Source organism: Chiloscyllium plagiosum, unplaced genomic scaffold, assembly GCF_037043375.1.
Source record: "Chiloscyllium plagiosum isolate Xiang-an unplaced genomic scaffold, Cpla_swu_hap1 HiC_scaffold_7, whole genome shotgun sequence".
NCBI classification, from domain to species: Eukaryota; Metazoa; Chordata; class Chondrichthyes; order Orectolobiformes; family Hemiscylliidae; genus Chiloscyllium; species Chiloscyllium plagiosum.
In genome coordinates this window covers 30,767,831-30,791,831 of record NW_028270145.1, presented here as the reverse complement: position 1 = coordinate 30,791,831, position 24,001 = coordinate 30,767,831, and the positions used below count along the sequence as shown (strand labels likewise).

Here is a 24,001-nt window from a genome sequence, read left to right as displayed (position 1 = left end):
AAGGTGCAGAGGAGATTTACCAGGATGTTGCCTGGTCTGCAGTGAAGGCCTTATGAGGAAAGACTGAGGGACTTGGGTCTGTTTTCATTGAAGAGAAGGCAGCTAAGAGGCGATTTAATAGAGACATACAAGATGATCAGAGGATTAGTTAGGGTGGACAGTGAAAGTCTTTTTCCTAAGATGATGTAATCCGCTTGTACGAGTGGGCATAGCTACAAATTGAGGGGTGATAGATTTAAGACAGATTTAGAGGCAGGTTTTTTTACTCAGAGTGGTATGGGCACTGAATGCCCTGCCTGCCAATGTAGTTAACTCAGCCACATTAGGAGCATTTAAACAGTCCTTGGATAAACATATGGATGATGATGGGATAGTGTAGGGTGATGGGCATAGATTAGTTCACAGGTCGGTGCAACATCAAGGGCCGAAGGGCCTGTTCTGCGCTGTATTGTTCTATGTTCTAAGTTGTGTATACGTAGTATGTGTAAATTGCTGTGACTTTCGTTTAAACTCAGTATAGTTTGTTCATTCAAAACTGCGGAAGCTTATGGCTTTATTCTCTTAAGTACCTGGAATCTTAAATGACATCTAGTTTAAACAAAACATTAGCCCATTATGGAATTATCACTAATTGGGTTGATAACATTAAAACTATGCTGTAGGATGAACAACAAATGTATCCAAGTTTACTGATGATGCAAAGCTAGATGGAAATGGAAGCTTTGAAGACACAGAGGATGCAAAATGATATAGGGAAGTAAGTGGGCAACAACATTGCAGATACAGGATATAAAGTGGGGAAGGGTGGATTGTTCAATTTTGTAGCAAAATTTGAAAAGCCTAACATTTTTACAAGGCAATATAGGCAAATATAGGCAGTTAGAAGGACTGATGTGTACTTGAAGAGGAATCATCCAGCATCTGGATAAAGTACAGAATAAAGAAGCCTGGTTACCTTTTTTTTTGCAATGCACATCACTGAAGCAGTACAGTGTGGTTCTTGGGAAGGCTGCCCAATTCCGAGATGTTCAAGTAAATTGGGCTTATGTTCTTTGGAGATTGTAAGAATGACGTGTGAACTCATGGAAGGCCCAAAAGTCTGAAGGAGCTTGAAAGGGCAGACAAGGAAGTTGTTTCCTTACTGGGAAACTGGAAAGAAAAGGTAATTTCAGGACATGTGGCTGACCATTTAGGACGGAGATTAGGATGAATTTCCTCACTCAAAAGGTTGCAAATTTTGGCAACTGTGGATCTCCATAGTTGAATAGATTTGATTCTGCAATACATAAATCTTTGGTAGTTCAAGGAAAGAAGGATATGGGGAGCAAGTGGTATTGTTGATGCACAAAATGCTTCCTGATTGCACTAAATGATGGAGCAGACTTGGAGGACTGGGTGAGCTACTTCTGCTTCTAGTTCTTATTTTATTGAGATTCACTTTCAATTCCTGGAAATTCATTTTGCCCAACTGTGGCATCTATGATACTGAGGTACCAAGATGGATAAATCTTCAGTAACAAAAAAGCAAATCTCTAAACTATAATCACAACTATAATCTCACCTCACCAGAGACTGAATACTATATGAGAAGAGTCATTAATTCCACTCATTGAATTGACTATAGACAGCATTGCTTTGCAGGCGGATCTGGAAAGCAGATTAAAATTAAAAACACTAACCCTCCAACAGGTCTGGACACTCTCTGGTGTTTGGCTCCACAGGCACTGATACACTACATGATGACCAGTTATGGAATGCACTGCCCAAGAAAATAGTGCGGTGGAAATGGATTCAATTGTGGCTTATGGATTATCTGAAGGGGAAAAAATATTTGAAAGGCTACAGGAAAGGACAGGGAGGCAGTGCTGGCCAGGATGTTCTTGTTGCTAGCCATCTTGGACAGAAGAGGACAAATTGTCTCTTTCTAGGCTATAACCATTCCTTGATTCTGTCTCAGTAGGGGATTCAGTTGCGGGGAAAACAAATCAGGGAGGAGATCCTTCCCCCATTTTCTTACAGGGGTTATGGTGAAACAAGTAACATGCCCTGTCTTCCTTCAAATGTTGTGGCTGGAGGAGTCAATTGAAAATTTCAAAATAAAGATAGACAGATTTAATTAGGTCAGGGCATTAAGGACTAGGAAGCCAAGGCAGGTAGATGGAGTTAAAATAAAATTCAGTCATTATCTAATGGAATAGCCTATTGCTGTTCCTCTTCTGCTAGCTATACTTTTCTTTGCAAGTTCGTGAGTAGGGCAGATATCCAGACAATCAAGCAAAGAATTAGCAGACATTTCTTCAGGAGAGGTTGCAGCATTGTTTGCATTTTTTTTAATTACGTGTTCATAAATTGCACATCAAAATAAAAAAAAACACAAGCCATATATCCCAGGCCGAGCATATTCTAATGTATTCTACACATATTACATTCTTAAATAAAATTGCTCCACATAACAAATTTTGCATAGATATCTTACAATACCAATTTAAAAAAGAATTAGGAAACAGACCAGTAACAAAAATAAATTTTTCTTCTGTTAATAATTTTGTAACATTAACATACTACCATCATATAATACAAAGAATGTTTTCTCTTAAGACTCTTTGTACAGTAAAAGTAAAACAGCAGAACGGAAAAGAACAAAACAGGTAAGGAGAAAGAAAATAAAACACCAAAGATTTTCAGGGGCAAGTGTATGGAACTCTGAGAAATAGCACCTTCCTCATTCAGTACACAATCAATAGAGCTTGGACCTAACAAAGCTGGATGTGGATCCCCAATATCTCCATCTCCCTTTAAACCATCACACATCATCTGGGCCCTATTAAACTTCCTGGCAAACCGAGCAGTTTTCTATCCCTAGTTCTTTTGGAGGCCCAGGGCTGGCTAACAGAACTTGCACATGTTTAAAAAGAATCGAATTCAGAAGTAAATTGTTGCAAGACAGGTTTACAAGTGTGGACGACTTCAATCAGCAACTGAGAGAACGTGCTTAGAAAGCAGGCCCCGATTCACAAGAATTTGGGCAGAGGGTAGCAGATTTCGTGGGGCTAATAAGCAGGATTCATCCCAGTCATGACAAAGAGATTTGCAAAATAAACCCCAAAACTGAATTTTTACATTGCCCCCTTCCCTTTCAAAATATATTATCTCCACTGCTACATTGGTTGGGGGGGGGGGGGGGGGGGACAGGAATATGTTACAATAGAGGAAGGTTACCTATGAAAACAAGCAGAATGTGCACAAAAGATAATCTCCATTGTGAAAGGGTTATCATATTCAAAGGGTGGTCATACCTCCAGGACTGTCCTGGAGTCTTCAGGAATGATGAACAAATCAATTGGCCACAGTCATAAGCAGTCTGGAAAAGGATCATTTATATTCTCTTCTACACACATAAATGCTGCATTTTAAAGTAACCCTGCCGAATCAGAGGTCAGGTGATCAGATGTCCAAACCAATGCCCCTCTTCCTGGATCCTACCTCTTCAACATAAAAAAAAATTCAAAAACAAAACATTACAGAGGAGCAGAAAACATGGTAGATTTGGTGGTGGTGGTGGGGGGGGGGGGGGGGGGGGGTGTAGAGAAGAGGAGGGGTCAGATTGGTGTACATACCCTGTATAGAACAGACCCCTATCCCAGACCAGAAAAATAAAACAGTAAAAAAAGCAGAAAGACATGGGGTGCATTTGATCCCTTTGGTGCTAATGAAGCATGCTGGCCTTGAAGATTTCTATTTCAGCATTCTAGAAGTAAGGCTGTCAGCAATAGGGTCTCCATGGTTACAGTACACTTGGTGTCACAGTCTAAATTGGAGAAATTTGAGACTAAATACAGGTGGGGTGTTGCATTAGTTTTTATACACCAACATAATATGTGCAAACTGTGATTATTAGTCACTAAAGTCTACTCCTTCACCCCTGTTGTTAGTGCAATGGTTTCTCCATTGGCCTTACACTCCCTCTGACCGTTACTCTGGCCACTAACAAAAGGCTGTACCACGTCTCCCTGGGGAAATGGGGGAGACTAGCTACCTTTCTGCCACCCGTCTCCCACAAGAAATGGAATTCCCTCTAGAGTCTGGGCACCAGCCTTTGAGTGGTATGGAACAGCAGCATATGGTGAGAATGGTGTGTCAGGAGAACGAAAGCAGAGCAGTTTCAGGTGGGATTTCTGGGGTGAGAAAAAAAACTGAACCAGACTGGGCAATCAAAATTGTCGCATTCAATGATACTGCTAGCTGGAGATTCAAATACATGGAAGACCAGTTGTCTTTTCATTCAACCCAAGTTAATTCTCCAGTAGAAGGCAGACCTAGGAACTGGAAATTGCAATCAAGTCTAAATCCCATTGCTTTTGCAGTGCGCACTTGCGCAGTGATGAGCTCAATAGTGCCACCATTACCTTGGGATTCATTTCTTTTTGAAGGCCAGGCATGCAGCTATCATTAGACATTGAGTTGTTCATACCGAGCATCTTGCTACATGGGCAGCACGTGACTCAATGCTGTTGAAAGACTGCTGACCTGGAGGTTAAGTATGTCATGATGGTCAAACTGTAGAGCAGGAGCCGAGGCAGAACAAATGCTCCTCAACAGTGCAAATCCTACAACAACCTGAAATCTTCCTAGCCTCTCCCATCACTCAGACTACCGTAAACTATGTGAGAGAGCCTAAAAATGGCAGAGAGGCAGAGACCAGTCCAAGTGTTGAAGGAACTTAGGAAGTTTTTACAAACAGGTTTTGTTGGTATGATACATGCTTTGCGGGCAGCAGCACTGGCATTAGAAGAGGTGAATGACATGATGGAATGATCTCTTCCCCTCTTCATGCCTTGCAGAGTCACACTGGATTCAATTCAAGATCAATGACCAAGAAAGACTAAATAATGAGACGCAGAGCAGACATGGAAGACAGAGTTTGCTAATGACTGGAATATTAAGTGATGCAGGCAGAATGCGGAAAATATTGGTACTTCTCTATTAATGAGATATTGGCAGTGAATAGCCCAGCCCTCAGCCATAGTAAGAGGGAAATGATGCTCTGGCACAATTAGTATTACCACAATGAAACATTTTTTCCTCAATTAGGAAAACCAAAGTAACACAAATGTACATCCTTAGAATGATTATCAATCTCCCTTCTCAACTCCATCCCCAAAAAACATTTGTTGTAAAAAATTCAAAATGCACATTCCTGGTAGCCAATTCACAACATCTATATTCAGACATTTTAGGTGTTCTGTCTCCTATAATGGCAGTGCCCATTTCTATGTTTGTGTCTTCATTTTGTTGGTATTGTGCACTAGAAATTGGCGCTCTGGGCACATAAACTTCATTGAACACCAATGTCTGAATTCACACCAACTGAACTGACTGGTAATGCACAAGAAGAAAAACATTCCAAATATGGTGTATGGGTGGTTTGGCATGGGAAACCTAAACCCTACCACTTGAGTGGGCATTTTATAGTGACAATAGACTTTGGCTTGAGCTATTTTGATAAGAGTTATCCAATCAAACAATCCAACTAGAAGGGCATAGTAAGAGTGAAGTGCATTGATCAGTCAGTTCAAACATGATCAGGATAGACCATCCAAAAAAAAAGTTTATGAATGATTAGAAAACTGCAAGAGGGAGGAGTGAGGTTACAACATGACAGGATGTGGACCAGACATCCCTATTCATCCCGTGACTTCAAACTAGCAGCATCTGCGAATCAGCTCCAACACAAAACCTTTCAGTAATTTCTTCAAGGACACATTAAGGACATGTTTTTTTTTAATCCCAGCTTTATCTTGGGCAATATGTTAATGCTATTTTGGCAGAACATGGCAGGGAAAAAATAAAGAAAAAAACACAGCAGGACAGAGATAATGTGAGAGAGAGAGAGAGAGAGAATAAATATTCAATCTATACAATATTATAAACATTGGAGTTCTGATTCTCAGATCACTTAGAATGCCAATGAAACAGTTCTAACCATTGTTCATCTGAAACAGTGATACTTTCAAAACAATATATATTTTATATATATATATATAAAACTAGCCTGTATGGATTTATTCAGCTAGTTACAAGTCACCACTGAGCTAGCAGAGTGTAATTTTAAAAAATTGTCAGCGTCATTTTCACCAAAGGACTCCCCCACCCCCCCAACTATCCCCCACTCACCCCATCCCCAAACAAAAAGATATGAGACTGAGAACAGACTATGCTGCAAAGGATTAGTAATGGTAAATCAACCAGGTGCAATCTCAATTGTTTGACAGGCACTGTAGTGTCAAACTAACTGACCAGGATGAGAATGCTGGAGTGCATCAGAAGAGCTGATTGGAGAACAAAGTGAAAGTCATGTGGCGCCATGTAGATCGATGCTTCAAAGGATATGGGGCAGCAGCCAGCACAACAGAGGCAAGGGCAAGCATCTACATAAGGCACAATTCTCAATGCATCAGAACCTGGTCGTATGTTCACCACTTGGACTGAGAGTGTGTACCACGTTGGGTTGAGTTGATTTTCCCTTCTGGGTCCCTGGTAAACTGCCAGTAATGTACCCCATGCTGTCAATATAATGAATCAGTGGCAAGTTCATTTGGGGCAAAAGGGTAAACTGGTCAGTAATGACAGAGCTCACAGGTGGTCATCTGGTGTCCACGTACAGCTACTGCTGGAAAGTAGGTTTATTCTTAAAGACTTGTGCAATTTGGAGAGACAAGACTATCTCATGTAAAATAAGTTGCTTATTAAATCTTACTCGCTTCAAGACATTCTCTTTTCCTTCAACTTCACCCATCTCCCCCCCCTCCTCAGCATCAAATTTCTCTATTCCTTGCTTTAAAAGCTGCCAACTCAAGGAACCCTTCTTCTAGTTTAAGCCATAAATAAGATGCTTGCCTGCTCAATGCTCTCTCTCAATTCATTGGAAGGAAGTGTGAAATTTCATATACTTGTCCTATCAATTTCCAGCTGTAGAACACCTTTCTCAGAGATACAGGGCCTATTGAACCATTTGAGAAGAGACCGTGGAAACTAGACTGGAAAAGCAGGCCATGTAGTTGACTAGATTTGCCACAGATACACAAGTTGTCCACGGTCTAACTCTCATACAGGTTTGAACCTCAGATATGCAAATTATCAGGCTTCTTTCAACGAGTCACCTTTCCCATGTTCTCAGGTGACCAGAACACTGCACCTTCAATGCAATGGCATCAGGATCAACTCTACAAGAAGTTGCATAGAAGTGCACAAGTCAGAATTTTGTAATGGCCAAGGGTGGGTCAAACATTGAAAGGCCTCAATCAGGCATCAAAACAGAAAAAGGAAGTTGAAAGTCAAGCTGAGAAAGTCAGTCCAGCAGAAGTCTATAGGAGGTGGCAGATCTGACGGGTCCTTCCAGCCATCAGAACTCAGCATGAAACAATCTTACTAAACTACCAGCGGACACGAGTGGAATGACTGAACTGTGTTGTGTGACTGCGAAAATACTTGAGTTAAATAAATTATCTTTTAAAAAGGAAGAGACAGTGAGAGACAGCGAAAGAGAGCAAGAGAGAGTGAGAGAACTGGTGCTCTTCAGTATCAAATGTCTGTCCCAATCTTTGGTTTGTCTCACTGGCCAGGAACAGTGCGTTAAGAGAAGACAAGGCAGTCAGCTGGAGGGCGACTTAGCTTGGCACTCCTTGGCATTAGCTAGACAACGAGGCCAGTAAAAAGACTTCCTCCAAAGCAAGAGAGAGAGAGAGAGAGAGAGAGAAAGGGGGTAAAAAGGCCGATAAAGTGATTTGACTGTGTCAACCCGTGTGTACCTCAAAAGCTCAGAATCATATTGTAGCTTGGCAGCTGGGAAGAACACATGAATATCTGACTGGGAGAAGAGCGATTTCACCAACTTTAAACTAAATTCACCTAGTTACAATTACAATAGGCCCTCAATCTACATGGAGGGTCAATTAGAAATCGCCATTTACAAACCAAATGTTTATAGTTGAGCTGATGTGAAGGTGCAAGCCTCCCATCAGCCTTTTCGGTAAAATAAATCCCGCACCTACCCTCTCCTCCCTTTCATGCCCTCACATACCAACATAACCACTGCCCACCCACCCATCCACCCTGCCCCCAACCCCACAACATTGACCAAGTCTGTGCAGTCAGTCTGCGGTGGGCAAGGTCCAAGCAAACCATTTATAAATTAGTTAATTCACATCTATTTCAGACCAGTTCAATGCAAAGATTTGGGAGGAGCACATTTGAAGGGGAGGGGGGTGATTCAGCCCATTCCCACAAGCCTAGCTGCGGCTGTATTTGGATTAGCCCAGAATGGTGCCAGCAGCCATTGATCCTTCCAAATGTGCAGTGTGTGGGGACAGGCATTGGGTATACAAGCGAAAATGAACAGGACGCCATCAGCAACCGTTTGTTTGTATTGTTCAAACTTCACTACACTGGGTGTCCTCTTCAACTGAGGAGCAGGCGTGCTTCTCCTGCGTTAAAGGAAATCCCACTCGGCTGCAAGTGCTGAAAAGGCCCACGATGGGTTGGCATTGGCCACACCTGACGATAACCAGGTTACACATGACAGAAACGCAGAACTGGGTTGTAACCACCATTTCCTTCTCCTTGTAGGTGGTCTCGATGTGTCCTTCCCCAAACACCTATTGTCTGAACAGCAGAACACTGACAATGTGGAGATGATCCCCGACGGGAGCTGGACATCCACGACTGGAAGGCCAATTGGTTTGCGAGTAGACCAACTGTTCTCACTGTGAAGGCTTGGAAGGTGGTCTCAAGTTTGTAATCCCCTTTGGTTTCCATGGCAACAGAAATCCAAATGCGATTGAAATCAGTAATCATTTGGCAGTGTCTAACTGACCGATAGACTGGATAAGGCATAACCAAGATATAGAGTGTGTGTGGGTGTGTATACAACTATAGTGTGTGTGTGCGCGCGCAAACATGTATGCACACATGCTCACTGCAACATGGCAACAAGTTGACCACATGTCTGTGTTCTTGAGGAACAGGTCATTTCCCCGCTAACAGTCATGTCATGGTGTTGTGTAGAGTTCGGTATCTTCTCAAACATGTCTCTTCATGTGAAGAGCGAGGTGATCAGATCGGGAAAAACACCTGCAAACAGTGAGAGAAAGAAAATTGATCCCGTTAAAAGTTAAAACAGCCTAACCATGTCAGGGTCTCAACATCTTGTTCAAGTATCCAGGTCTACAGAGAAAGCGTCACCCTCTTCTCTATCCAGCAAAAACGCAAACCTTTTCTCCCTCTCCCACAACCAAGGAATTCTTTCCCATGATTGCTTCTTGTAAAGTTTTGTAAATATTGTAAATGTAAATTTGTAAATATTAGCAAAAACTGCACGTGATAGAAACCCAATTCCAACCTTGCAGCCTTCAGTGATGGGAGGAATGCAGAACCCTGGACTCGGGAAAATATTGTATAAAGTGTAACGTCACCATCGCAATTCCCCCAATTGAGTTAGAAGTGAAGAGCAAGTTGAAGACAATTTTATTACATGACCTCTGTGCCTCAAAAGGCAACAGAGGCTGAGTCACTGAATATTTTTAAGGCAAAGGAACCAAAGGTCATTTGGGGTGGGTGGGAACAAACACAGATGAGTTATAATCTCACTGAATGGCAGAGTAGGTTCAAGGGGCCAAACAGCTTATTTCTACTCATAATTCATTTGCTCATAGTTTGGCCTCACAAGGGCCTACCTCTCTCTCACTTGCCTGATTGGAGATAGCTCCACGAGTATCAGATGCCACTTACCACAGCCTAAGCCAGTGTGCCTCAATGAAGAAGAGTCAAATTGTGATCCTGCCCTCATTGTCCAATACCCAGCAGTATCTAACTCAAAGATGGGATCATCAGGAACTCTTCCTGAATCTGTTACACAGAATTTGGATCTAATTGGCAAGGGAGAAGGTGAAGGGAAGATTAAGTTTCACAATTTGTGTCCAAGCCACAAACCATTAGCCTGAGTCAATGCTCAGGAGCAGGAATTTAGTTTAATATTCCCAATGTATCTAACAGATATGCACTGAAGGTCAAATGCAAATCTGGACATGGTCTAGTTTGGACATGCTCCTAGCATCCTATCTAATTGAACAATGATGAGGTACTTTGGAGAATACAGGTATTAAGAATAATTGAAGAGGCCTCTGCAGCACACCAACAGGTAATGAAACAGATTTGCAAGAATCCTTCCTTTATACAAGACTCACAATCATAACACATTTCAAGGTATGTACTGGTGAGGAATGTCATTTGACACATTATTCACCCCTTTTTCCTAGTCTCCAATCCCATTCTTGAAAGATTCTAAGGTTCTCACAAGAAATAGGACCTATTGAGCTTGCTCCATCATTCAATATGATCATGGCTGACCTTCGGTCTCAGTTTCATTTACCTGTCTGCTGCCATACACCTTGACTCCCTGAAAGATCAAATTTCTGTCTCTCATCCTTCAATATATACAATGGGAGCATCCACAACCCTTTGGGGTAGAGAATTCCAAAGAAGTGCATCCGTTGAGTAAAGAAATTTTTCATCTCAGTCATAAATGATTGGTCCCTTATCCCAAGACTGTACCATTGTGCATTAGATTCTCCAGTCAACAGAAACAACCCTGGTGCCCACCCTGTCAAGCAAGATCACCACTCACTCTTTCAAATGGTAGAGAATATAAAATTACTCAGCTCCCATCATAGGGCCACACTTTCCCTTATAGTAACCAATTATTTAAATGGGTGCCATCTTTACTGCCCTAACTGGAAATTCACTCCAAGTTTCGTCACACCTTGAGATAAAATCAATATTAGATTTGCCATTTGCTGGTGTGAACCTGTTGACCCTTTGTCAAGCTTTCCCAATTTACTTTTCACATAATTAGCTGCATAAATCTTTTTCACGTCATTGATGATTGTGAAGTCCTTCATGGTCACCACTCACACGGTGTCTCCCAATGAAGATGTGCTCCTAGGCTTTACACAAAGCTCTTCATAACCTCAGTAAGCAGGTGGGCTGACCAGAACATCATGCAGTTTATATGCTCCAAAGAATGTCAGTGTAATTCAATGTCAGCACGCTCAGTTAGCAGTGCTTTTGTCAAAAATACACTGCACACCCAAAGCAATACTGAGGAAGTGCACAGATGTTAGGATTCCTTGACATTGGGACCAGGTTCTGGAGGGTGCTCCTCAACTGGAACAAGACCAATGTCTTTGTGGTGCAATCCACGAGAACGGACAGGGTCACCAAGCTAAAAAACCCAGAAAGATGAAAGAAGTTGCAGAAAGAATTAAATGAGACAGATACAGTACAAAATAGTAAAATATTAGGTGGGGTCAGAATAAGAGGGAATGCAGTTGTATCATAATTAGGCTAAAGTCTATGTAAATACACAAAATGTGTGTTAGTAATATTGGTGAACTGCAGGCACAGATAGCGAAGGGGAAACATGGTGTTGAGGTAAATATAGAGAATTGGCTTTTAAAAACGACATGATTAGCACCCACTAGTCCACTCTGTTTCCAGTCCAGCAAGGGAAGCCTTGCTCAAATTGGGTCTGAAAAATAAGTCAAGCTAATGGGGTTCAACATCGATAGGGGAACATTTCGGGATCAGTAATCATGGTAACAGGAGGTTTAAATTATTTTTGGAAAGGAGCCAGCAGTACTCCAGGGTAAAAATACTTAATTTGAAGAGTGCCAGTTTCAATGGAATGAGAATGGTCCTGCCCAGGTAAAAGGGAACTAGAGATTGATCTACTACAGTTTTGCCTGCAAGAGGACCGTCTTTAAAGTGACGACAATTAGGGGTACATTCAAGATACAATGCTACAAGGGGTTAAGGAGTGTACAGAATCAGAGATTGAATCCTCCAGGTAAATGTAAGCAGATCATTGAAGGTGATGGAGCAATTTGCAAAAGACAGTAAAAAGGCATGAGATCCCAGGCCTTATAGAGGATTAAAATTTAATAGCAAGAATTTTATAATAAACCATTGTAAAACACAGGTTCAGTCTCATATTGTGTTCAACTCTGGGCAAAACACTTTATGAAGGTCACAGCGGCATTTGGGAGGGCCCAGAGCAAGTTTATGAGAACTCTGGAATGAGGGATTTTTGTCATGTGACTAGATTGGAGAATTAGGGGCTGTTCCCTTTAGAGAAAATTGAGAGATTTGACAATAGTATTCAAATTCATGAGGCATCTATACAGCGCAGGTAAAGAAACATGTTCCCATTGGCAGAAGGGTTGAGAACCAGAGGACAACAAATATTGTACGACTGGCAAAAGAAGCAACTGTATCATGATGAAAAACATAGCATGTGGTCAGGATCTGGGATGCACTGTCCGATGCGTGGAGGAGACAAATTCAACTGCAGTTTTCAGTAGGAAATTTTAAGAGAAAGTATTGCAGGACGATGGAAAAGAGCTGAGGAGCAGGACTAGAGCTGCTTTTGAACAGAACCAATGATTACTACACTATAGGACCTTTCTTCTACTTTAGCAGATTTCAACTGAAGAATGTCTTGGGATGTCATACAGTTGTGAAAGGCACTCTCAAAATGCAAGCTTATGCCTCTGTAAAGGAAGATTACAATCATGTGACCAAAGGTATTTTGCTTCACTGTCCACAGTGTCCATGAGGTTTAGCCAGGGGATTCTGAGTGAAATATTACAGTTGGTCAAGAGATCACGTGAAGAGGCCACCAGCTAAGAACAAGGTCAGACTCAGTTGGTACACTCATTTCAACCGTGAACAATAGAGTGGAGTGATCACTTTAGAGAGATTTAGTGACATGGGAAATAAGACAAAAGTGAGAGATGCAACAGAGGGAGCTAAAAAGCAAGAAAATGTACAGAAAAAGATTGAATACAGTAGAAAGAGTAGAGAGGGGGCCAAGGTTCTCCTCCGTCAACGTTCATAAGCTCATTATTTCTACCAGATAGCACTAGGTGATCAGAAGTGGAAACATGTCAACTTGACCCAATTAAACAAAGATTCCCCAGTATGAGCGCGCAAGAACGAGTGAAGCAGAGAGAAAGGATAAGAGATATAGAGAAACTGCGAGAGAAAAATGATGAGGGAGCAGGGAGTGAGAGAGCAGACAAAAGAAAAAAGTAGTAAGTGTGGCACGTGGGAGTGAGAAAGAGTAATAGAGAGCAAGAGGATGGAAGGCTTGTGAGAACAGTGAAAGAGACAGAGAGAGATAGAGACAGGCAGGGAGAGACAAGACACAGTGGATCTGATGGGTCAAAGTGGCAGGTGGGTAGCGATCTGTTCAGCAGATGGCACCATGAGCAGGTGTGGATATGGCTTCTCACCAGCTGGCATGCTGACTGCAGTCAAGCAGTCAGCGGGACATCTGATCAGAGCGCCTCCTCTCCAATCTCTCACACACTCCTCCCCTTCCCTCAGCTTGGCCTCGTGTGCCACCTCAACACCCGATTAAGTTATTAGACCGAATTAATGACAGGCTGCACAGTTGTCGGCAGGGAGCTCACGCCACACAATGCAGCCTGCCAGTTCAGGGCTGTGCTCACGGCTTCATTAACTGAACTCGACTAATGGGAAATAAATGACAGCACAAGATGAGAAGAGTCAATAAATTATTCATAATCGCACCCGTGCATTAACAGCCCCACAGGTAGTGGTTAGATCTGTAGAGGCAGCAAAGAGACTAATACAAACTGTGTGAAAGAGAGAGAGAGAGAGAGAGAGAGGCAATGAATTAGAGAAGGGGAAGTGGAAGAGGAAGAGGACGGCAGACAAAGTAGTGATATTCAGAACACATGAAAGAATCAGCAGGAGAAAAAGAGAAAAAATGATTGAGAGCAAGTAATGGAAAATGGATATATATATATATATTTGGCAATATTCAGACAGAGACCAAGCCAATGATGGGAAGCCAGACAATGAAGGGTGGCATAAAGGAGCATTCTGGTCCCAGTATGACAGCACAGCTATTGGCCAGCTGACTTTCTGGCATGATGCCACTGGTAGGCTCCAAGGTGTCAGAGTTGGGATAGCTGCCAGGGTAATAAAAATACTGCTCAGTGATGCTCTAGTAATGTGCTGTCGGCTTATTTACTGCATCTTGTTTACTCTTTGGGTTATGTACAGCACACAGGATTTGGGCAGGGGCAGGGAGGAGAGATCCAACTGCATCTCCTGCTTGGCTCTCTGGATTAAACATGAGGTTTGAGGTGCACTGGTACCTTTCTGATGGGTCCAGCCAATAGGCTGCATTTGATAGGCTGCAAGGCAGCCGCTCCTGAAGATAACTTGCAAGTTCTCCAGCAGAAAGGCAGGATTAAACAGAACCAGTTTCAGAAACACATGCCTGGTCCAAAGGACAGGAAGGGTTTGAAAGAAAGAAACTGACCCATCCAGTGTGTTAACTGGAGGTGGCCAATCAGCTTCTCCCACACTGAGGCCAACAGCTGACGTGGAACTGGTCAAAGGCCTCAGAGGTTTATCACCATTTCAACACCAAGATTCTCTTCGCTGGTCTTGAGAGAAGAGGGGTATTCAGTTATCTACTCTGGGCAACCATATTCCTGGAACTTACATCATATGACCACCTGGTACTGACCACTCTGTCCCTAAAGGTCACCAGAATTATCTTCCCTATTTTCATTCTGCTGTAGCCTCCATTAAAAACACTGATAAGGGGAGACTTCTTTTGAAGTTTATTAATCTGGGGATTTCTCTTCCTCAGAAAGCAGTGGAGGGTCAGTGAATATATTCAAGACCGAATTAGACAGATTCTTGACTAACAGAGGAGCTGACGCTAATGGGGAACAGTAGAGTTAAGACCACAAATAAATCAACCGTATCTTATTGAACAGCAGCGCAGACTTGAGGAGCCAAACAACCTACTTGCTGTTCCTATTTCAATCAGGAGATCATGAGAACAAGTGAAAAGACCCCTCCAGATCAAATTGGAAAAGTTTTGAATATCCTTCTCATTCAAAATCAGACTAGCCACCATCATATTAAATGGCAGAGCAGGCTCAAGAGACTGAATGGCTTACTATAGTGTCTTACTTGCCTTTATATATTTAAACAATCTTTCTTAATTCTCAATAACCATACAAGTGTTGAACAAAAATGAATTTTAAGAGAAAATATTTTTATTTTGTTGACCAGATTAGATCCGAATGAATTCAACATTGAATTCTATTGCAAACTGGTTAGAATGTCGACAACTGGTTTTGGACACAACTAGGGGAGTAGGATCAGTTCTAAAACATGGAGCTGGAGTAAGGTGCCAATTAGGGAGCAGCTATCGAGGCCTAGATTTGAAAGTCTTATACATTGATTGCGTTAACGATGCCCTGCACCATGCTTCCTCACACCCTGACTCTTAACCTTTGCTTCCCCCCACTACATGACGAAGTAGACAGGTTGGTGTGGTGCCTCCTCACCTGTCACAGTGGTTACACTTGAACGGCTTTGCCCCCGTATGTTTCCGATAATGTCGGGTGAGCTCATCACTCCGTGCAAAACGCCACTCACAACCTTCCCATGAGCACTTGTATGGCTTCTCACCTGCAAGGGAGATAATCCAGAAAAAAAAACATTATCCAAGGCAGGTAAACACCACAGCCAGAAGTGGAGTCAACTACAGGACACCATCACAATACAGTCCCTGACCCACAGCATACTGCAGTCCCAGTATATAGTTGTAGACTGGTAGCACACTACTGCAGGATATAATCTTGGGCCTACAGCAGCACACCACACAAAATTTCAACATATGAAATGTGAGAAATGTCCAATACAGTTTTCAATCCTATCAGGAATTTAAGCCAACAGCAATTAACAGCCTGCATTCTTCAAACTGGCCATCAACTGGAAAGTCAAGTGGGCCAAACAATGGATATAAAACAATTTATTTTCCTTTATTTGTATTTGGAGCATCTTCTATAAATCAGATCTGCAATTCTAAAGGGTCCAGAAAAAGGAACTGAGTGAGACCAGAGGTAAGACTAGCATTTATACATAGCCTTTTGCAACCCCAAAAGGTGATGCAGTTAATGTGCTTTAACAATGTAGTCACTTGTTAAATAGAAAGCAGATCATGGGTAGTTAATAAGGGTATCCCGGTCAGGAGTTGATCGATGATACAAGGTAAAAGACTGCTTATAGTTCAGGCAAGTTTTGTCCTTCTACAAAAAGAATGATAACTGAATTAATTTCAGGTCATACTCTTGAGCATTTTGATAACCAGGCTGAGCCATAACTGGAACATTAAAATCAAAAGTTGTTTACTGAGAGAACTCAGCATCTGGAGAGACTCCCATGCAGTCATGAGAACTACCAAACCATGCTCATCAGGAACTCAACAACTGGCCAGGCTTTGTTGAAGGTTCTGAAGACCGGACTGCAATCTCAAGCTTATTTAGGATGAAGCTAGTGCTCTGATTGTACTCACCCAATACTCTGTGGCTACACTGGAGCACCCTCTTGTCGCACTAATACTACCCCTATCATGCCAAGACACTTTTGGAACAGTTCTAAGATGGTGTTTATGCCCCAGAGAAACTTGCAATCCACCCCTCCCCCAGGCACAACACTCAGTCCCAAATGAGTTTTAGCCATTATATGGTGTAATTGCTACTTTGTTGGAGGCTGATTGCACTGGACACAACCTCCACACACCCTATTTGCCAGCAACATTTTCATCCAGGGGTCACAGAATAAACAGGTAATGCTGGCCTCGCTAAACTTTCCTCAAATGCAGTGGCTTGCTAGATCATTTCCAAGGTTAAGATACAAGGTAATCAGAGGGTTAGATATTTTGGACAGAGAGAGCCTTTTTCCTCGGATGGCGATGGCTAGCACGAAGGGACATAGCTTTAAATAGAGGGATGATAAATATAGGACAGATGTCAGAGGTGGTTTCTTTACTCAGAGTAGTAGGGGCGTGGAATGCACTCCCTGCGACCGTAGTAGACTCGCCAACTTTAAGGGCATTTAAATGGTCATTGCATAGACATATAGACGAGAGTGGGTTAGTGTCGGTTAGATTAGATTAGATTAGATTACAATGTGGAAACAGGCCCTTCGGCCCAATAAGTCCACACCGTCCCGCCGAAGCGCAACCCACCCATACCCCTACATTTACCCCTTACCTAACACTACGGGCAATTTAGCATGGCCAATTCACCTGACCTGCACATCTTTGGACTGTGGGAGGAAACCGGAGCATCTGGAGGAAACCCACGCAGACACGGGGAGAACGTGCAAACTCCACACAGTCAGTCGCCTGGGGCGGGAATTGAACCCGGGTCTCTGGCGTTGTGAGGCAGCAGTGCTAACCACTGTGCTTCAGATTGGTTTCACAGGTCGGTGCAACATTGACGGGCAAAGTGCCTGTACTGTGTTGTAATGTTCTATTAAGTCAATTGCAGTACCATAGGTCTGGAAACGTGTGGATCAGGTAAAAACAACGAATTCGCTTCTCCAAAGAGAAGCTTGACAGCAATACAGACAGGGAGCCTACTGGTCTCATCTGAGGACTATCATGTGTGATTAAAGTCGCTTTTTTTTTGGGAGTAATATTAATTTTTAAGACATTCATTAGTAAACCAGGCAGATTTTTATGATGATTGATGATCACTGAGAGTCCAGATTTATTAAGTGAATTTTAAATTCCACTAGCCGCTATGGGAATTTAACATTCATCTCCAGAGTACTGGTCCAACGTTAGCTGAAAATAACTATCTTGCCCAGCTTGGACTGGATCATTTCATCATTGCAGCGAGTGAAGAGAGTCAAAATATAGCTTTCTAGGCCACAGGGTTTCAGGAAAACCAATGAATAGGTCAGGCTTGATTTGTGCTGCCTCTCAAGGGTTTGGCCAACAACTTGGATACAATCCAACGTTGTTGATTCTTCATGAATTAGCAGGAGATCCAGGAATTGGGTTTCTTTTCTAAACTCTACAAGCTGCTCTCTCTGACCAGATTGTCACGATATAGTCTGCTGGATGTCTGTCTCTGCTTTGTCCAAGACTGACTATCACCTCATTCTCAGGAGTTCTCAGAAATCTTCTTATTTAAATATTAATACACAGAAATCCCATCTTTATATTACAGCTCTACTTCCAAACTGATTTTTTAAAAAATAACTGTGAATAAAGCAAATTAATTATTGTCACAATATCAAGTCAAAGCCAAGGTGTAGAAGGATGGGTAGGGACGGCGAAAGATACAAGCTTTCCAAGACTTGCATGAAGAAGCACAAACAAAAGACAGCAAGAAATACAAACATGGCTGGGGGTGGGAGGGAGGGAGGGAGGGAGCGCGCGCCGAGAGGGGGAGGGTGGGTGGGAGGGAGGGAGCGAGCGCGCGCCGAGGGTGGGAGGGTGGGTGGGAGGGGGCGAGGGGGCGAGCGCGCGCCGAGGGTGGGAGGGTGGGTGGGAGGGGGCGAGGGGGCGAGCGCGCGCCGAGGGTGGGTGGGAGGGGGCGAGGGGGCGAGCGCGCGCAGAGGGTGGGAGGGGGCGAGGGGGCGAGCGCGCGCCGAGGGTGGGAGGGTGGGTGGGAGGGGGCGAGGGGGCGAGCGCGCGCCGAGGGTGGGAGGGTGGGTGGGAGGGGGCGAGGGGGGCGAGCGCGCGCCGAGGGTGGGAGGGTGGGTGGGAGGGGGCGAGGGGGCGAGGGGGCGAGCGCGCGCCGAGGGTGGGAGGGTGGGTGGGAGGGGGCGAGGGGGCGAGCGCCGCCGAGGGTGGGAGGGTGGGTGGGAGGGGGCGAGGGGGCGAGGGGGCGAGCGCGCGCCGAGGGTGGGAGGGTGGGTGGGAGGGGGCGAGGGGGCGAGCGCGCGCCGAGGGTGGGAGGGTGGGAGGGAGGGGGCGAGGGGGCGAGCGCGCGCCGAGGGTGGGAGGGAGGGGGCGAGGGGGCGAGCGCGCGCCGAGGGTGGGAGGGGGGCGAGCGCGCGCCGAGGGTGGGAGGGGGCGAGCGCGCGCCGAGGGTGGGAGGGGGCGAGCGCGCGCCGAGGGTGGGAGGGGGCGAGCGCGCGCCGAGGGTGGGAGGGGGCGAGCGCGCGCCGAGGGTGGGAGGGGGCGAGGCGCGCGCCGAGGGTGGGAGGGGGCGAGGGCGCGCCGAGGGTGGGAGGGTGGGTGGGAGGGGGCGAGGGCGCGCCGAGGGTGGGAGGGGGCGAGCGCGCGCCGAGGGTGGGAGGGTGGGAGGGGGCGAGCGCGCGCCGAGGGTGGGAGGGTGGGAGGGGGCGAGCGCGCGCCGAGGGTGGGAGGGGGCGAGGGAGGGAGTGAGCGCGCGCCCAGGGAGGGGGGGAGGGAAGGAGCGAGCGCGTGCCCGGGGGGGGAGGGAGGGAGCGAGCGCGCGCCCGGGGGGGAGGGGGGGGGGGGGGGGGGAGGGAAGGAGCGAGCGCGCGCCCAGGGGGGGAGGGAGGGAGGGAGAGCGCGCGAGCCCGGGGGGGGAGGGAGGGAGCGAACGCGCGCCCGGGGGGGGACGGAGGGAGCGAGCGCGCGCCCAGAGGGGGAGGGAGGGAGGGAGGGAGGGAGGGAGCGAGCGCGCGCCCAGAGGGGGAGGGAGGGAGGGAGGGAGGGAGCGAGCGCGCGCACAGAGGGGGAGGGAGGGAGGGAGGGAGGGAGGGAGCGAGCGGGCGCCCAGAGGGGGAGGGATGGAGGGAGGGAGCGAGCACGCGCCCAGAGGGGGAGGGAGGGAGGGGGGGAGGGAGGGAGCGAGCGCGCGCCCAGAGGGGCAGGGAGGGAGGGAGGGAGCGAGCGCGCGCCCAGAGGGGGAGGGAGGGAGCGAGCGCGCGCCCAGAGGAGGAGGGAGGGAGCGAGCGCCCAGAGGGGGAGGGAGGGAGGGAGGGAGGGAGCGAGCGTGCGCACAGAGGGGGAGGGAGGGAGGGAGCGAGCGCGCGCACAGAGGGGGAGGGAGGGAGGGAGGGAGGGAGGGAGCGAGCGCCCAGAGGGGGAGGGAGGGAGGGAGGGAGCGAGCGCGCGCCCAGAGGGGGAGGGAGGGAGGGAGCGAGCGCGCGCCCAGAGGGGGAGGGAGGGAGGGAGGGAGGGAGCGAGCGCGCGCCCAGAGGGGGAGGGAGGGAGGGAGGGAGGGAGCGAGCGCGCGCCCAGAGGGGGAGGGAGGGAGGGAGGGAGGGAGCGAGCGCGCGCCCAGAGGGGGAGGGAGGGAGGGAGGGAGGGAGCGAGCGCGCGCCCAGAGGGGGAGGGAGGGAGGGAGGGAGGGAGCGAGCGCGCGCACAGAGGGGGAGGGAGGGAGGGAGGGAGCGAGCGCGCGCCCAGAGGGGGAGGGAGGGAGGGAGCGAGCGCGCACCCAGAGGGGGAGGGAGGGAGGGAGGGAGGGAGCGAGCGCGCGCCCAGAGGGGAGGGAGGGAGGGAGGGAGGGAGCGAGCGCGCGCCCAGAGGGGGAGGGAGGGAGGGAGGGAGGGAGCGAGCGCGCGCCCAGAGGGGGAGGGAGGGAGGGAGGGAGCGAGCGCGCGCCCAGAGGGGCAGGGAGGGAGGGAGGGAGCGAGCGCGCGCCCAGAGGGGGAGGGAGGGAGCGAGCGCGCGCCCAGAGGAGGAGGGAGGGAGCGAGCGCCCAGAGGGGGAGGGAGGGAGGGAGGGAGGGAGCGAGCGCGCGCACAGAGGGGGAGGGAGGGAGGGAGGGAGGGAGCGAGCGCGCGCCCAGTGGGGGGGGGGGGAGGGAGGGAGGGAGGGAGGGAGGGAGCGAGCGCGCGCCCAGTGGGGGGGGGGGGAGGGAGGGAGGGAGGGAGGGAGGGAGCGAGCGAGCGCGCGCCCAGTGGGGGGAGGGAGGGGGAGAGGGAGGGAGGGAGGAAGGGAGCGAGCGCGCGCCCAGAGGGGGGGGGAGGGAGGGAGGGAGGGAGGGAGCGAGCGCGCGCCCAGAGGGGGAGGGAGGGAGGGAGGGAGGGAGCGCGTGCCCAGAGGGGGAAAGAGGGAGGGAGGGAGCGCGTGCCCAGAGGGGGAGGGAGGGAGGGAGGGAGCGAGCGCGCGCCCAGAGGGGGAGGGAGGGAGGGAGGGAGCGAGCGCGCGCCCAGAGGGGGAGGGAGAGGGGGAGGGAGGGAGGGGAGGGAGGGAGGGAGCGAGCGCGCGCCCAGAGGGGGAGGGAGGGAGGGAGGGAGCGAGCGAGCGCGCGCCCAGAGGGGGAGGGAGGGAGGGAGGGAGGGAGCGAGCGCGCGCCCAGAGGGGGAGGGAGGGAGGGAGGGAGGGAGCGAGCGCGCGCCCAGAGGGGGAGGGAGGGAGAAAGGGAGGGAGGGAGCGCGCGCCCAGAGGGGGAGGGAGGGAGGGAGGGAGCGCGCGCCAGAGGGGGAGGGAGGGAGGGAGCGAGCGCGCGCCCAGAGGGGGAGGGAGGGAGGGAGGGAGGGAGGGAGCGAGCGCGCGCCCAGAGGGGGAGGGAGGGAGGGAGGGAGGGAGGGAGCGAGCGCGCGCCCAGAGGGGGAGGGAGGGGGGGATGGAGGGGGGGAGGGAGGGAGCGAGCGCGCGCCCAGAGGGGGAGGGAGGGAGCGAGCGAGCGAGCGCCCAGAGGGGGAGGGAAGGAGGGAGGGAGGGAAGGAGGGAGGGAGGGAGGGAGGGAGGGAGCGAGCGCGCGCCCAGAGGGGGAGGGAGGGAGCGAGCGAGCGCGCGCCCAGAGGGGGAGGGAGGGAGCGAGCGAGCGCGCGCCCAGAGGGGGAGGGAGGGAGCGAGCGAGCGCGCGCCCAGAGGGGGAGGGAGGGAGGGAGGGAGCGAGCGCGCGCCCAGAGGGGGAGGGAGGGAGGGAGGGAGGGAGCGAGCGCGCGCCCAGAGGGGGAGGGAGGGAGGGAGGGAGCGAGCGCGCGCCCAGAGGGGGAGGGAGGGAGGGAGGGAGGGAGCGAGCGCGCGCCCAGAGGGGGAGGGAGGGAGGGAGGGAGGGAGCGAGCGCGCGCACAGAGGGGGAGGGAGGGAGGGAGGGAGGGAGCGAGCGCGCGCCCAGAGGGGGAGGGAGGGAGGGAGGGAGGGAGGGAGGGAGCGAGCGCGCGCCCAGAGGGGGAGGGAGGGAGGGAGGGAGGGAGGGAGGGAGCGAGCGCGCGCCCAGAGGGGGGAGGGAGGGAGGGAGGGAGGGAGGGAGCGAGCGCGCGCCCAGAGGGGGAGGGAGGGAGGGAGGGAGGGAGCGAGCGCGCGCCCAGAGGGGGAGGGAGGGAGGGAGGGAGGGAGCGAGCGCGCGCCCAGAGGGGGAGGGAGGGAGGGAGGGAGCGAGCGCGCGCCCAGAGGGGGAGGGAGGGAGGGAGGGAGCGAGCGCGCGCCCAGAGGGGGAGGGAGGGAGGGAGGGAGCGAGCGCGCGCCCAGAGGGGGAGGGAGGGAGGGAGGGAGCGAGCGCGCACCCAGAGGGGAGGGAGGGAGGGAGGGAGCGAGCGCGCGCCCAGAGGGGGAGGGAGGGAGGGAGGGAGGGAGCGAGCGCGCGCCCAGAGGGGGAGGGAGGGAGGGAGGGAGCGAGCGCGCGCCCAGAGGGGGAGGGAGGGAGGGGGGGAGGGAGCGAGCGCGCGCCCAGTGGGGGGGGGGGGAGGGAGGGAGGGAGGGAGGGAGGGAGCGAGCGCGCGCCCAGTGGGGGGGGGGGGGAGGGAGGGAGGGAGGGAGGGAGGGAGGGAGCGAGCGAGCGCGCGCCCAGTGGGGGGAGGGAGGGGGAGAGGGAGGGGAGGGAGGAAGGGAGCGAGCGCGCGCCCAGAGGGGGGGGGAGGGAGGGAGGGAGGGAGCGAGCGCGCGCCCAGAGGGGGAGGGAGGGAGGGAGGGAGGGAGCGCGTGCCCAGAGGGGGAAAGAGGGAGGGAGGGAGCGCGTGCCCAGAGGGGGAGGGAGGGAGGGAGGGAGCGAGCGCGCGCCCAGAGGGGGAGGGAGGGAGGGAGGGAGCGAGCGCGCGCCCAGAGGGGGAGGGAGAGGGGGAGGGAGGGAGGGGAGGGAGGGAGGGAGCGAGCGCGCGCCCAGAGGGGGAGGGAGGGAGGGAGGGAGCGAGCGAGCGCGCGCCCAGAGGGGGAGGGAGGGAGGGAGGGAGGGAGCGAGCGCGCGCCCAGAGGGGGAGGGAGGGAGGGAGGGAGGGAGCGAGCGCGCGCCCAGAGGGGGGAGGGAAGAAGGGAGGGAGGGAGGAGCGCGCGCCCAGAGGGGGAGGGAGGGAGGGAGGGAGCGCGCGCCAGAGGGGGAGGGAGGGAGGGAGCGAGCGCGCGCCCAGAGGGGGAGGGAGGGAGGGAGGGAGGGAGGGAGCGAGCGCGCGCCCAGAGGGGGAGGGAGGGAGGGAGGGAGGGAGGGAGCGAGCGCGCGCCCAGAGGGGGAGGGAGGGGGGGGATGGAGGGGGGAGGGAGGGAGCGAGCGCGCGCCCAGAGGGGGAGGGAGGGAGCGAGCGAGCGAGCGCCCAGAGGGGGAGGGAAGGAGGGAGGGAGGGAAGGAGGGAGGGAGGGAGGGAGGGAGGGAGCGAGCGCGCGCCCAGAGGGGAGGGAGGGAGCGAGCGAGCGCGCGCCCAGAGGGGGAGGGAGGGAGCGAGCGAGCGCGCGCCCAGAGGGGGAGGGAGGGAGGGAGCGAGCGAGCGCGCGCCCAGAGGGGGAGGGAGGGAGGGAGCGAGCGCGCGCCCAGAGGGGGAGGGAGGGAGGGAGGGAGGAAGCGAGCGAGCGCGCGCCCAGAGGGGGAGGGAGGGAGGGAGGGAGCGAGCGCGCGCCCAGAGGGGAGGGAGGGAGGGAGCGAGCGCGCGCCCAGAGGGGGAGGGAGGGAGGGAGCGAGCGCGCGCCCAGAGGGGGAGGGAGGGAGGGAGGGAGGGAGGGAGCGAGCGCGCGCCCAGAGTGGGAGGGAGGGAGGGAGGGAGGGAGCGAGCGCGCGCCCAGAGGGGGAGGGAGGGAGGGAGGGAGGGAGCGAGCGCGGGCCCAGAGGGGGAGGGAGGGAGGGAGGGAGGGAGCGAGCGCGGGCCCAGAGGGGGAGGGAGGGAGGGAGGGAGGGAGCGAGCGCGGGCCCAGAGGGGGAGGGAGGGAGGGAGGGAGGGAGCGAGCGCGCGCCCAGAGGTGGAG

At 51.1% G+C, this 24,001-nt stretch overlaps 1 protein-coding gene across 1 annotated transcript in view; it reads right to left on the bottom strand.

Moving 5' to 3' along the window:
• Window positions 1–8,119: 8,119 nt before the first annotated feature.
• Window positions 8,120–24,001, bottom strand: part of LOC122551431 (Krueppel-like factor 7) — an 85,878-nt gene continuing 69,996 nt past the window's right edge. Inside the window, exons 3-4 of the mRNA XM_043693329.2 lie at window positions 15,456–15,579; window positions 8,120–9,129 (exon numbers count right to left, since the gene is read on the bottom strand). Coding sequence (XP_043549264.1) covers window positions 9,078–9,129; window positions 15,456–15,579 — 176 coding nt within the window. The 3' untranslated portion in view covers window positions 8,120–9,077. The remainder of the gene's footprint in view (window positions 9,130–15,455; window positions 15,580–24,001) is intronic.